A 13,861-nucleotide genomic window follows, 5' to 3' on the forward strand; every position below is an offset into this window, starting at 1 on the left:
AACACAAACATGCTTGCAAAAAAACCATCTTTTCAGCAGAAAAAAAACTTAAGAAAAAAAATACCAATCAACTTAATGGCATCCTTTTTCTCCCACGCCATTAGTACTACCACCATTCCCTATCATAATTGAGGTTTACAGATGTTGATTAAAAAATAGTGATTTCTAAAATTATGCACTCTACCGTTTAACTTCCTCTTAAAATTTCTGAGACAGAATTAGGTAGAGAAACAGCTCTACCCACGTAAACGACTTTGAAAACCATTAATTATTTCTTATTTGCAAATGAAATCCACATACATTACAGCCAGTTACAATGTTAACATCTTGTAAATATTTTATAAAATACCATGAGGTAAACATTTCAAGCTGCTGTAGCATCTAAAATTTTGAATCATTCAGATACAGTCTCATAGTCACTCACCTTCCTTTCCACTCTTAGACGAACTTTTATCGGGTGTGCCCTAATTGTGAAAAGAAAAATTAATAGAAAAAATTACTCACATCAAAGAAGTTGCAACATAAGTTGTACAAAAAATTTACATTTGATAGCAAAATAAAGTAGCAAAAATCTTAAACAAATACATTTCAAATGTTAAATCAATATTATTAGTGGCAAATGGAACATTACATAAAAGATCGTGCCTCAATAAAAACAGCTAAATAAATCACAGGTAGATGCCCATGCAATTTAAATGTTTGAAGATTTCATTAATGCACTAAAACGCATTAACAAGTTATAATAATTTAGCTGTGATGGCACAGATACATTGATTTGAGCTGAGGTTCATGCAACAGCTGAAACTCACATGATATCAATCTTTTAAATCCAAGAAAATTATGGTTTTACTGTCCTTTTCTAGTTTTACTGTACTGTCCAATTCATTTTCAATGGATAAATTTAGGCCTTCCTAAACTCCATGATGCAACTGACAATTTTACTAGGGATGCCAAAAATACCAAAAGCCATATTGAATGCTTACTTAAACAGAATTGAATGCATGATAAGAAAGTTAGCCATTTAGTTCCATAAAATAAATTTTAATTTTGCCATTTTAGCCGGAACAACCTTAGTATGAGTGGTAAAAGTTAAATCGAAAATTGAATATTTCTCTTGAGATGACTCCTGCATGACTTATACAGTCTCTCAAGCCCTTATTCATAGGCCACTTGTCTCCGCTACTTACTAGTATTCCCTCATTTAACACACACTCTGGGCTTTTACATTCAACTTCCCTCCCCTTTTATCTTTAATACGCCCCATAAACCTTACAATACAACTTAGCAATGAATTGAGGTCCGAATCTGCTGATGAAAAATTTTGACCAAAATATTGTCAAAACCAAGTGAGTTGGTTCAACATGCATAATTCTACAGCCTTCCGGCTAATTTATTTTCCAAACCATATTTCTCCATTTTATTTCCATCCCTCACATCCCAGACTTCAGTGTTACAATACACAACCACTATCCTATGTTTTCTCATCTAAGTTTTCGAATTTAGAATCAATAGCATGAGATGATTTTGGTGATTTTTCAACCCTCCACCTACCCCTATCCCATTCCCATGCATGTGATCTTCAGGACAAGTACCAACATCATTAAGTTAAAGCCAAGTTTTCCGGCAACATAAATATGCAAAGTTGCTTTTCAGTTAAATTTGAAAGATGTAATAACTTTCCTCAGGGTGTTCAGCCAATCAAAGCAGAAAAAAATCAAGCATTATTCCTGATTTTCCACGGAAATTTTACAAACTTCAAGGTAACTTTTACGTGATTACTGCGATAGATAAGAAATTTTATGTGAAATGAATTTGAAATTGAATATTTTGAAATTCAGTTGGATCAAACATTCATGAAAAATTCGTGCACAATTCCAGATTTTCTAGGTTTTTCGATCCCTTGTCACGCTGTACACTTTGAGTAAATATTGCTTCCATAAGAAAACAACGAAAACCAAAACTACCATCTTTTCTTTGCCAAGTACCCAATCCCAGCTCATCCAACTAGCATCAAAGGCCTTCAAAGATGGACTGACTTTTCAACGGATCCGCCTCGTAATAGTCACATTAAAGTGATGAGGATGCTTTCACTTAATTACATGATTATGAGTTAGGACACATTACATTACATGGTTAAGCCACAAGAAAATGTAAGACAATATTATTAAGACCATACATTAGGTACTTAATGAATTATTAAGCTTCACATGAGCTAAAATTATATACAGAATTAATAGCACAATTTAATCACCAGAGTTCTGAGGACAAAAATATCAATAAAGGCCTGAATAACCAGATGATTAGTGGTTCACATATTAGCTAAATTACAAGCTACAACTGCATCATCAAAGACATAAAAAGCTTAGGCATACACTAAGCAGTGAAAAGAGACAATACAGTCAGGATTAATCAATAAAATAACATTTTATACTCCTTACCACAGCAGCAATCTCAGTTGCCTTCTCAAATGCCTCCTTGAAGGCCTCAGCATCAACAATGGTCTTGAACCTTGCACTTAACTTTTCAAGGCGAACTTCTTCATCGGCAAAATCATTAGCCCACCATAGCCAAGCCAAGCCCTTAGAGCTTGCAATGGGGGTAAGAGTCATATCTGGTGTGATGAAGTGATTTGCACAAACCTTGAATACCTGTGAAAATGATAAAGCACAGTATAATGATACATACAAAACAAATAAGCGCATTCAATAAGTTTGTCACTACTCATTACCAATGGTACATGTGAAAAAGTGAGTTAAAATCATTACTTAATTAATCCTTAAATGCCTAATTTCGGCAACAACCACCCCAGTTTTTCTTTTGCAAAAGAACAAATGTCACTTATAGTCAACGAGATGTTTCCAATGGAAAATAATGAACATCAGCTGAAGCCTACAATGGGGAACAGAAGTGGACGCTGCCCAATAAGTGATCTCAGGTATTTTTCTACCCTCCCAGACCCAGCTTCACACAGGATTAGTTCCTCTCTTTAGGAAATCGTATCCACCCTCCACACACAGTTTTAAATGGAAATTTAAATTTAAACTAACTGAGTTCAATCACTAAACTCAACACCGACAAATAATGCAGGTTATGCATAATTTTACAAGCTACTTTCAGTGATAAAATAATAAATAAAATTTTAGCTTCGGCTCTAGGTATTTGTAGGATGCAACTGTCTGCTGAGGTCATTTGCACCATGAGGGATGGGTAGGGAAGGAAGGGTGGAGAGAATCCAGGTGTCGGCATTAGCCTACTCTTACCAAGGGGACCACAGCATAACGTCTCATCCAACAGATGGAGTGTTGCGCTTGAAATGTCCTCCACACAACATTCAAGCAGGGATCGGGAAATCTGTGAAAATTCTCTCCCACCACCAGGATTTGAACCTGAGCCCGCGGGGTGGGAAGCCAACACCCTAACCCGATCCCATTTCATCTCATTTCAAATCTATAATGCATTACCATATTTACTTATTCTTCTCAAAACTTGGTGATAATATTTTGGTTGTTTTAGGAAAACTTTGCCGAATAATTCAATGTAACGCTCGCATTGACAAGACTCATTTCATACGGCTGGAGTGCGAGAGGAGGCAAAATAAATTCCATATAAAATAATTCATTTATATAATCATACAAACCTGTTCACGTCTCATGATAACCCGTACTTTTCCAGTTTCTTCATTATGAAGGATTTTCAGCATACCAACTCCACGTTCCTTCCATTCTTTATCCGCAAAACGGTAAAGCTTGGCACGACTTGAAAACAATAGCTGCAACAGAAGTAGATGTATTATCAGTATCATTTAAAAATGGGTGCATGGCTTCAATATTGTAATGTATGATTCAACCTAAAAATAAGTCAAAACACACACCCAAATTGGAATTACATCAGCATTAAAAACCAAAATGATGCCATAACAGCTAAAGCCTAACTAAATAGGGTTCAGCATTGTATCAGAAGATTATCATGATTAGTATAATTTTACTAGTAACTTTGACTTTTATTCTGCACCCGTGCTTTCTCTCATTCTTTATAGTTCATTATATTGAATTTATGTAGCTTTGAGAAGAATCATATATGGGATTGGGGGACTAACTAAGATGCTGCTACAACAGATAATTCAACCGACAGTTTGACAACAGATGCTTGATCCTCAACTACACATACGAACACGAATACAGTGGAACTTGGTTAGTACGTTTCTGAAGGGACCACGAAAAATGAACGTACTAACCAGGAAAACGTACTAACCAGGAAAGTAAATAATAGCAGTCGGGGTTATTGCAATCAGTGAAAAAGTCGTCATAATTACAATTACTATCAGTAGTTCTCATAGGATCGCCTTCCTGAACTCTTTTCACATTTAAAATCAAGAAAATGAGCGCTACCATGAAAAACAATACCATGTGAATAAAAATCGCAATTTTTCATGGACATCCCGGAGACGATTTCATGATTACGGCGTCTATCTCCCGTGATTTATCCTATATATATTTACAGAACGAGGACGAGTGAAGCTCAGACAAGCGAAGACAAGTCATTTTTCTTTCTCACAGTGTACTCGGAGAATATAACAACAACCCGGAGTAAGTCAACTGGTTTTTTAAACATCATAAAAATTGGGCAAAATTATATTGACTTTCAAGTTACGGCAACAGCCGTAGACATTCGCTTCTGGAATGATACCATTTCGATTGTAAAATCGATCGATATATCAACTGATGACACGCAAGATTATTAGATTACGACGCAATTACAAGAAAATTTTATATTAAACAGTTGAAATTTACTTTCAAAATTTGTCTAATGTCGTCTGCTTTCGTTCTGAGATCAAGTATTTTTAAGCTAAGCTTCGCGTGGAGATCCAGAGGATCGTCTGCTCCCGCAACAGTAGTCAAGTAAATACGCACGACGTCGAGTTTATGGAGCAGTGCTGTTTTAGATAATGTGGGAATTGTCTAATACCGTTAAGACTCATTTCTTCATCATGATAACTCGTGCAATAGCAACAATTGCCCACTCACGAACTTTGTGCGCAGCAGTGGGCACTCCCAAGCTCCAAAGGCAACAGAAGGTGAGGAGCTTGGGGTGGGGAAAATTGGGGCTTCTTATTGGCTGTAGTTTTTCATAGTCAGACATTCCCAAAAAATGGCCGCATTTTATTTTTCATCACGTCACAAGAATTCAGAAATGCATTTGGATAAATTACGGTAGAAGAAAGAGATGTGGAATGAATGGAAGAATGTTAATGGCTAATAATAATAAATTAAATCATGAATTCAGACGTTTGCGACCCTTAAGAAGACACTAGAGAACGAATTGCGGGTTGCGTCACGGCAAGCAATTGAGCGTACTAACCAGGAAAGTGCAATTTTTTCAAACGTACTAACCAAATTCTTTTACCTGTATTTTGTTCGGATGGTACCGGGACCGAGGGAAATCGCCGTACTAAGGAGGAAAACGTACTAAGGAGGAACGTACTAACCAAGTTCCACTGTATATGCAAAATTACAAAAAATACTTCATCAATCACCTTTTCCCCTTCTTCACCAGTATGAGTTTCCACAAGTGCAGGGAGAGGGATTGATGGTTGAAAGTCTGGATATGGATCATGGTCTATCGAGTCGCCTTCCTCTCCACCTTCCTCAGATTCTTCCCCAATGCTTCTTCTCGATAGGTCTGAAAATCCAAAGTCCAAGCCACACTTTACAGCATAAAACTGGCAAACAATAGCAACAAATTCACACATTCATTGTGGAATGACCCATCCATGGGTCAAACCGAAAAATATCCATTACAAGGTTTGCTTGTACCTAGTCTAAACCAGCTTCAAATAAGCTAAAATTACCATCAGTGATGCACAGAATGTTGAATCAAATAAAAACTGGATATCAAATATCATCATAAGATAAATTCCAGTCAAAAATATTGTATCCTCTATTCCAATAATGAGGTATGATTGATAATGAAGTATGTGTGTACAGCAGTGCAGCTAGGAGTTAAGGCTAGGGGGGTGTTTAGGGGCAACTAAACCTGGGGCGTGTGGTATACCCACCAGGATAAGCGGGAGGTGCAGGGGCCCTCCCCCAGAATTTTTTTAAGATAAATGGTTCAAAATGGTGAGTTTTATGGCTTTCTGAGGGATATTTTATTAATCCTTACACTCTTATGTAAGTATATTAATCAAATGAAGTAAAATGGATTAAACTTCAGTTTCTCTGAAGTCTGAGGTTTTATCCCCTAAACCCCCCCCCCCTTGCTGCGCCACTGTGTGTGTAGACTCTAGCCCCTCTCTATAAAAAATACACCCATGTCTCGTATAGCGCAATTTCGATTAGCACAATTTCGATATAGTGCAAATTCGTTCCTCGGGGAAACATTGCAACGCAGTGTAGCCTAATCAAAAATCTTAAACGCTCTCGTGATAAAACGTGAACTTGCGCTAAGTACACACGAAATTTCTATCATTTTACACATATTAATATTATTGCTTGCCTCAAATCCTCTTTTTTGTTTACATATTAATCGAAATCCATTGCTGTGCAATGGCCAAAAGTATTACTCGTCATTGGGTCCAGATAGCCGGCCTACCGAAGTAATTTATCTCGTCTCCTTAACAGAATGATAATAAATAATTTAGATCGTTAATTAAGCGTGGGGCTGGTGGAAATGATTTTTTTTCAGCAATACGGTTTGAGACGTATTTTTGCCGTCATAGGTTATCGGGCGATTGACTTCCAGGTAGAGGGTCTACGCTAAAGCCTTCAAGGTCATCGGTATTCACGGGGGAGAAATGGAGCGGTGGCCGAGTTGCGCATGAATAGCATCAACACATAAAAGGGTCCGCTATAGAGTCTCAAACACAATGGCTTCGTTCCCTCCCCGCAGTCGTAGGCCTTCTGCTTCTCAGGAATACAGTTCAGCAGTGGAAGGTGATTTAGATAGAGCCATACAGAGTAAAAACCAAGAGAATATGCCAAAAAATAGGAATGCGTACAGAAAAATCAAGAATTTATCAAGAAAAACTATAAACCTAGAAGAGGAATTGAAAGAGGTCAATTGCTTTGAAAATGGAGAACGTCAAAGCGATATTGCGCGGAAGTTTAAACGCACGTTGCCTTATTCTGACTAAAGACGAAGTTAAAACATCAGTGACCTCAGCCGCACCAACTTCAACCAAGCGGTCTACACATACGGAAAGTTCATAGTGAATCAATACAAAAAGACGAGAGTGGTAATAGCTCCGAGACATTTAGTGAAAGCTCCGGTTGGTTCCAGAATTTAAACGGCAAGCAGGTATTTTCAGTGCGGCGATATCAGGTGAATCTGCAAGTGTTGATAGCGCAGTCACCGCAACATTTTCTGATGAACTCCAAGCTGTGATTGAAAGTGGCTCCTTTCCCCCTCAACCAGTTTTTAGTGTTGACGAGACGATATTGTTTTGGAAAAGAATGCAATCTCGTTCATTCATTTTCAGGGAAGGAAAACCTGGGTCAGGTTTCAAGGCATTTAAAGGCTGTTTCACGTAGCTGCTAATGACTCGGAGGACTTCAAATTAAAATGATTTATCATTCATAAACTCCGCTAGCTATGAAATGACATTCAAAGTAGCATTTTCCTGTCATTTTGATGAGCGACAAAAGGGCCTGAGTGACATAATAGTTGTTTTTAGACTAGTTTGAAAAATCGTCAACTGCCGGCAACGCATTACAATCCCCTGAGATAGCAGATGTTAGCCTACCCGCACGACAGGAGGGAATTTCAAAAGCACGTAAGAATTTTTTTTTAACGTGAATGAAAGTCTTTGAATGCATGCATACTATCTTTAAAGATGTTTTAAACTATAAACATTTATATAAATAATGTTTTCTAATGCTTTTTATGGGAATATAGATGTTTTAGAGGAAATTCTATACCCAAGACCTATGCTACCAGAAACGCATCCCTATCTTCCCAATGTTAAAACGCTCTCGTATAACGCAAATTCGTATAGCGCAAAGACCCCAAGGAATGCATCCCTTGCGCTATACGAGACATGGGTGTATTGACAATGAGAATGCAAAAGGACTCAAATAAGAATCACAGGATAATATTGACAAGACTGTGGTGCATTCACATAATTAAAGAAATAAAGGCTTACTTGTCTTAGGAGATGTCGCATCTGCACCTTTAGCTTTGGATGACTTTGGTGTGCTCTTATCTATAGCCACTGCGGAATGAAGTGGGGACGGCACAGATGACAGCAGCTTATCAGTTTCCAGTGGTGGCACAGCTGTTGAAGAGATTGAATGATTGCAATAGCATCAACAGATTTCATTAGAATTATAAAAATATGGTATAAATTTGATTTTCCAGAATTTGGAAACTTTGAATGCAGAATTGTAAGTTAACATACTTCTAAGAATACAATGTCATGTTTCGGCTTACGTAATTTCCAAAATATCAAACGAGCAAGAGGAACTACTATTCAGCGAAGTAAGAAAGAATATCCACAACACATATCCAAGGCATTATTGACTACATTTCCTCATTTACTAATCACAACTTTTTTTCCCTTTTTAGCAGAAAAAAACTGGGTACTCATCATAATGCACGAGGATAAAACAAGGTCTCACATAACAGTACATGGTACATCTGAGTACAGTGGAACCTCGATCTATTGTTTTCAGGGGGATGGATTAAAAAAGGACGAATGCAGGAATGTTTGGCTAGGCTGCCTATGCCCCAGGAAAAGCAGGATTATGGTAATTATGATATTCATCATAGGATTCAAACAAGATTTCAGCTAATTACAGGAATACTAGTACTTTATCGAAACATTTAGGTCATGTTGTTGATTTGACTAATATATCTCTCAAATGTTCTAAAGGAACACGCCACCTAGCTAAAAATGTTTGCATTCCACACAAGCACACCTCACCTGACAAAGAAAATCTACAGAACTACAACTATTGACATTAGTAAAGAAAAAAACACTAGAAAATAAATTGATTACATAAAAACTTACATGGAGAGCTCTTATCAAGGGGTGGAGCAGTGAGGATCTGTGCCTGAGGCGGCATTGAGATCTGGAATGCATGAGGTGCTGCAGTTGTGGTTGTCACTGGTGTGGACACACTGGTAGGCACAGACTGTGACGGCGTAGCTGGAGTCCCAAGCCTAAACAAATGAAGTAGGTTGACATTCAATAATAAAGTGATATCAAATAGCCAATTCAAAATTAGCACACAAATCAACTTTCCCCATGACTAAATATGACACCAACCAAAATTTAAAATGTCAAGTCATATAAATAGATTATAAAAATGGACATAATTTGGTAAAATGGAGGTTTTCAGAATATCTTATTGAAGGGAGATTCAATGTCCTGAAGATTTCAAGTACTTTCGATAAGGTAGTTAAATGTTTTTAAAATATGGCTTAATTCAAAAATACTTTCACTCGAAAAATTGCTTAAGCTACAAAATACCAAAAAATAACACACTGAAGAATGACCGTATTTATCTGAGCAGAGTCCCTCCTTTTTTCCAAAAATGCCCGTGGTAAAAGTGAAGGGGGGATTACGTTCAAACACATTTTAAAATTATTTTTTCCAAAACAGAAGCCTCAAAATTAGGGGGACTACATTCGGAGGGGGACTATACTCGGAGAAATATGGTATAAATAAATGGAATTAAGTGGAATGCTACAATACCTTTGCTTCACTGACAGTTGTGGCTGAGATGGAGGAGTAGATGCAGGCAAGGATGAAGCAATTACAGCATTCACAGGCAAAGGTGGAGGTGGCCCAGAAAGATGCTGAAAAAGATAAAAAGACAGCATTAAGAGAGCAAACCCTTGGGTCCTCAGGGTGACCCTCTATATCCGAGTTCTGAAGTGAATTAGTCCTTTTCTTTCCTAGAGTTGAAGAACAAAGAGGAATTCGGATGTATGCCATTCAGACCTATTTTATGTTAAGGACTATATTAGATATTCTACAAAGCAAGATGAAAAAAATCAAACACAACAAATTAATGTCATTGAATTAAGCATGAAATGATCTATCTAAAAGCAAAACCAATATACAATATTATGATTTTTAACCCTAAACATTTATAGTTTATGACAACTTCTCTCGAACTCAGGTTCAACTTTTGATGTTGTGTCCAACTCCCCAAATACGAATATAAATGAGGTGTGAAATAGAGATACTGCTCCACTTTATAACAAAAAGAAACTAGATTTCACATAAATACTATAATTTGCATCACTCTAAGTCAATCTCAGGCACTTTGAATGCTCCGAGGCTCAATTATCAGGTTATTCCCATTCCATTATCCAACATGAAACAAAGACTCCAAGCTGAAAAATAGCCAGATAAAGATCTTTTCCAGAAATAATGAACATCATGTAACCAACACTTCCAATAACTCAAAGTAATTATGAATAAGCAGTTCAAAGTGAAAATGCACATTCGACAAAATGATTCTTTGACCTTTGTCAAAATTAAAGCATAGATAAGCTATCACACACAAAATAGCTACCGATTTTGTAGGAATGTATTTTGCATTATATAACCAATGATTTTCCATTTTACAGCATTTAAAAAAAAATATTACACTCGCAACCGAATTGCTTGGAGAAAATACCTTATCCATCAGGTATGGAGAATCACTTCCAATGCTGTGGAACTGTGGAGTTCCTCTGTCACCATCGGGATGAGCTGCAACCGCTGATGGCAGCAGTGGTGGTCTCAATGGCACACCACTCAAGGCATGGGCATCACCTCTGAAGTCAGGAAGTTGCTGTCCTTCACTACATTGCCAAATACATATCACATCGATTCATTCTTGCCCACTTTTTCTTCTAACCCTTATGCTTTCAGTATTCATTGATTGTGATACAAAGAAAGAATATCATTTTGTCGATGACTTTAGCGACAGAAAGCTGCTTAAAACAGTGTTTTTGTAGCATTTTTAGTCTTTCATTGGATAAAAAAAACAAGGAGTGTATTACAGTAACAGTATGAAGTGTTGCTGATGACATTAAGCATCACTCCCAATCATGGATTTCAAGTTAATTCATCTTCTTGCACCACATATTATTGAAAAAATAACTCAAATAAAACAATCCAGATCCTCATTGAAATAGAACAACAAGTCTTACATACACTTCAAAATAAATATCATGGCAAAAGAATGAGCTGAGGAAAGAAATATGTTGAAAATTGTACTTAAATTATTGAAATGCACTGTTTTTCCTACCTAAGGGAAACCTGGTCAACTTTCCTGCATTCATTGTTTTTAAATTTTTTTTAATTGGGTAGAAATTAATGAGAACAAAACATTCTCAAGTTCATTGGTAGCAAATTTGAACATAAACCAAAACAAAATATGTAAGGTACACATTAAATTCTAAGTATTCAGCGAGTCGAATAATTTGTCAGCAGAAGGCAAACTGTTAATAGTGCATTTAAAAATGAAGTAATTATTTTCAATTTCTTTTTGGTAGAATTTTATATGCATGTTATGTCTAGAAAGATGTGTGATGACAGCATCATTGAGGTTAGCATTTAAACCATCAACTGTATTACACAAAACATTTTCTGTGTCGCTTTTCTGGAACATTTCCAACAAGAGGAAGAGCATATTATGGCTTATAACAGTGGTCTTATTATGAAAACTACAATACTCCGACTGAATCAATTAATTTGACACTGCTCCTCATACCATTACTGAGTCACTACCAACTGCATCAGAATGCACAGATTCAAGCAATATTAGCTCTTAAAGCAGCAAATGATTCAATAAAAAAGACAAAAAAAAGGGGGATGCAGCCATTAAAGTGGGGTAAAAAATTGCTAAGAAAACATTTTTGTGGTCCATAAGTGCCACTTAACTCACACTATCCCAAATGACACAAATGAGTGAGGAGAAGTGAAAAAAGTAGGCATAAGACAATCACCCACCTGAATGGCAATGCACCCTGGCTGTAATATCGGAGAGAGGAATGGTACATCCCTGCTGCGTTTGCAGGAAGGAGACTGGGGTCGACAGAAGCACCAGCCAAGGGAAAGAAGGGAGCGATCGAGGGAGGCAGCAAGGCCTGGGGGGGAGCTTGAGAAGCCGCTCCAGGTGCACCATATGTAACTGCAGCAGCTCCTTGAACACCTACAGGTAAACAGAGAAAAACAAGCTTTCAAAGGTGAACAATATATTCCAAAAATACAATTGCTACAATTATTAACAAAAGAAATGGCATTGTGATATACTGTGTAAGTATGCAATGTATGTTTCTACATTTGGTTTTGATAATGGAAATGTCATTAGAAACTACATGGGCAATGTTTACCCATAAATTCATTGTGAATATTTAAGCTATAAGAGTATTGCTTCAATATTTAGAAAACAAAAAAATGCTGAAAGATATTAAAAACATTAAAACAGTTGAGGACCTCAAATCCGGAAAGCTTGGAACCAAAGGGTTTCTGGATTTATGGCGTTCATACACTACATTGAAGGAAGCAAAACCCTTGCTGAATAAGTCGGAAAATCACAACCGTAGCTTCCGCAGCATAAACTTTACGCGCTTAATACTGGATGAGAACAAGCAATAAACACATCATTTTCTTCATTCTCAATAGCTTTCATTGATAGAATTCGCTATCAGACATTGTGATATCTATTCATAACTTCCTTAGTTGGACAGTAAATCTGTGCAAATGCTTATATACTTTGTTAATTAACTAATTTATAAATGCCTTCAGGCTCTTGTGCTCAATATTTGAGATCCCTAAGTAGGTTTTTGTCCCTGCCTAGGTTGTTATCATATGTTCATAGCGTGTGCTAACTTCCTACTGGCCCCAGAACAAGGATCAGAGAGTGGTGCCACGAGGTGGCAAGTCGAAACACTACTCAAGAGGAATTTTCAATTGCTCCGGATCACTGGTTTTCTGGATTCTGGATCTGAGGTCCTCAACTGTATTTCCAGAGGGTAGAACAACAGTGAGGCTTGATGACAACTCACCTCCAATAGGCCTGTATGATGGATAGCCCTGATATGGATACCCTGCCCCTGGGTAGGCACTGTACTTGTCGCTCTGAGTTTGTGCCGCCACTGCAGCGGCCGCGGCTGCAGCAGCAGCTGCTGCATTCGCTGCGGCTTGAGCAATGCTCACCTCTTCCCCATCTGCATACTCATCTTCGTCATTATAGACATAGATGTCCTCTTCTGCATCCCTTCCTTCCACAGTCTGTAAGAGGTTTTTACGACATTTAAGACTCACAGAGAGATGTGCATAATCCATGCATAAAATGACCATTGCAGTTTCACAACAACCAATTTAGGACCATTGAAAAAATATTGATGAGCAAATTTCAACAAAATGAAATAAAATCCAATCAGGATTTCAACGTTGACACATCATAAGGGTTGTCACAATATTAAAAATTCAAAGTCCAAGACCATTCCCTGACAAAAACTTCATTCCCACTGATGTTTTTGGACCCTCATTTCTATTGTCACAGAATACTTTCATTCTGCTGGACAATCACGGCCAACTTCACTTTTGACTCAAGTTCACCCAGTGACACACATAACAGTTCTTTGGGGATATTTGTAGCAGCTTGCACCGTAGTCAAATTTTCTCAGAGAGAAACTGATCATAGGAATCCTCTCATTGCATTTCTAGGGAGGTAAGAAACCAAAATAAATACTAGATAAAGAAGAATTAACAATGCTCTCTAACCAGAAGCTTAATTTTCCTTAAGGACTAATTAAAATGCTAACACATGAAAGCATTCTATTTCAGACAGTAAACATTTAGTGTGTTTCTATGTCAAAGATTAAAGCCTTCAGTCAGCCACCAGCATTCTGGTTCTTC

At 37.3% G+C, this 13,861-nt stretch overlaps 1 protein-coding gene across 1 annotated transcript in view; it reads right to left on the reverse strand.

The window, feature by feature from the left end:
• Positions 1-13,861, reverse strand: part of LOC124160245 (RANBP2-like and GRIP domain-containing protein 5/6) — a 101,326-nt gene that overhangs the window by 40,432 nt on the left and 47,033 nt on the right. Inside the window, exons 18-27 of the mRNA XM_046536059.1 lie at positions 13,006-13,231; positions 11,948-12,149; positions 10,629-10,794; positions 9,695-9,798; positions 9,008-9,159; positions 8,141-8,272; positions 5,534-5,679; positions 3,638-3,769; positions 2,439-2,648; positions 425-464 (exon numbers count right to left, since the gene is read on the reverse strand). Of these exons, the coding sequence (XP_046392015.1) occupies positions 425-464; positions 2,439-2,648; positions 3,638-3,769; positions 5,534-5,679; positions 8,141-8,272; positions 9,008-9,159; positions 9,695-9,798; positions 10,629-10,794; positions 11,948-12,149; positions 13,006-13,231 (1,510 nt within the window). The remainder of the gene's footprint in view (positions 1-424; positions 465-2,438; positions 2,649-3,637; positions 3,770-5,533; positions 5,680-8,140; positions 8,273-9,007; positions 9,160-9,694; positions 9,799-10,628; positions 10,795-11,947; positions 12,150-13,005; positions 13,232-13,861) is intronic.

Source organism: Ischnura elegans, chromosome 6 (genome assembly GCF_921293095.1).
Source record: "Ischnura elegans chromosome 6, ioIscEleg1.1, whole genome shotgun sequence".
Taxonomy (NCBI): Eukaryota; Metazoa; Arthropoda; class Insecta; order Odonata; family Coenagrionidae; genus Ischnura; species Ischnura elegans.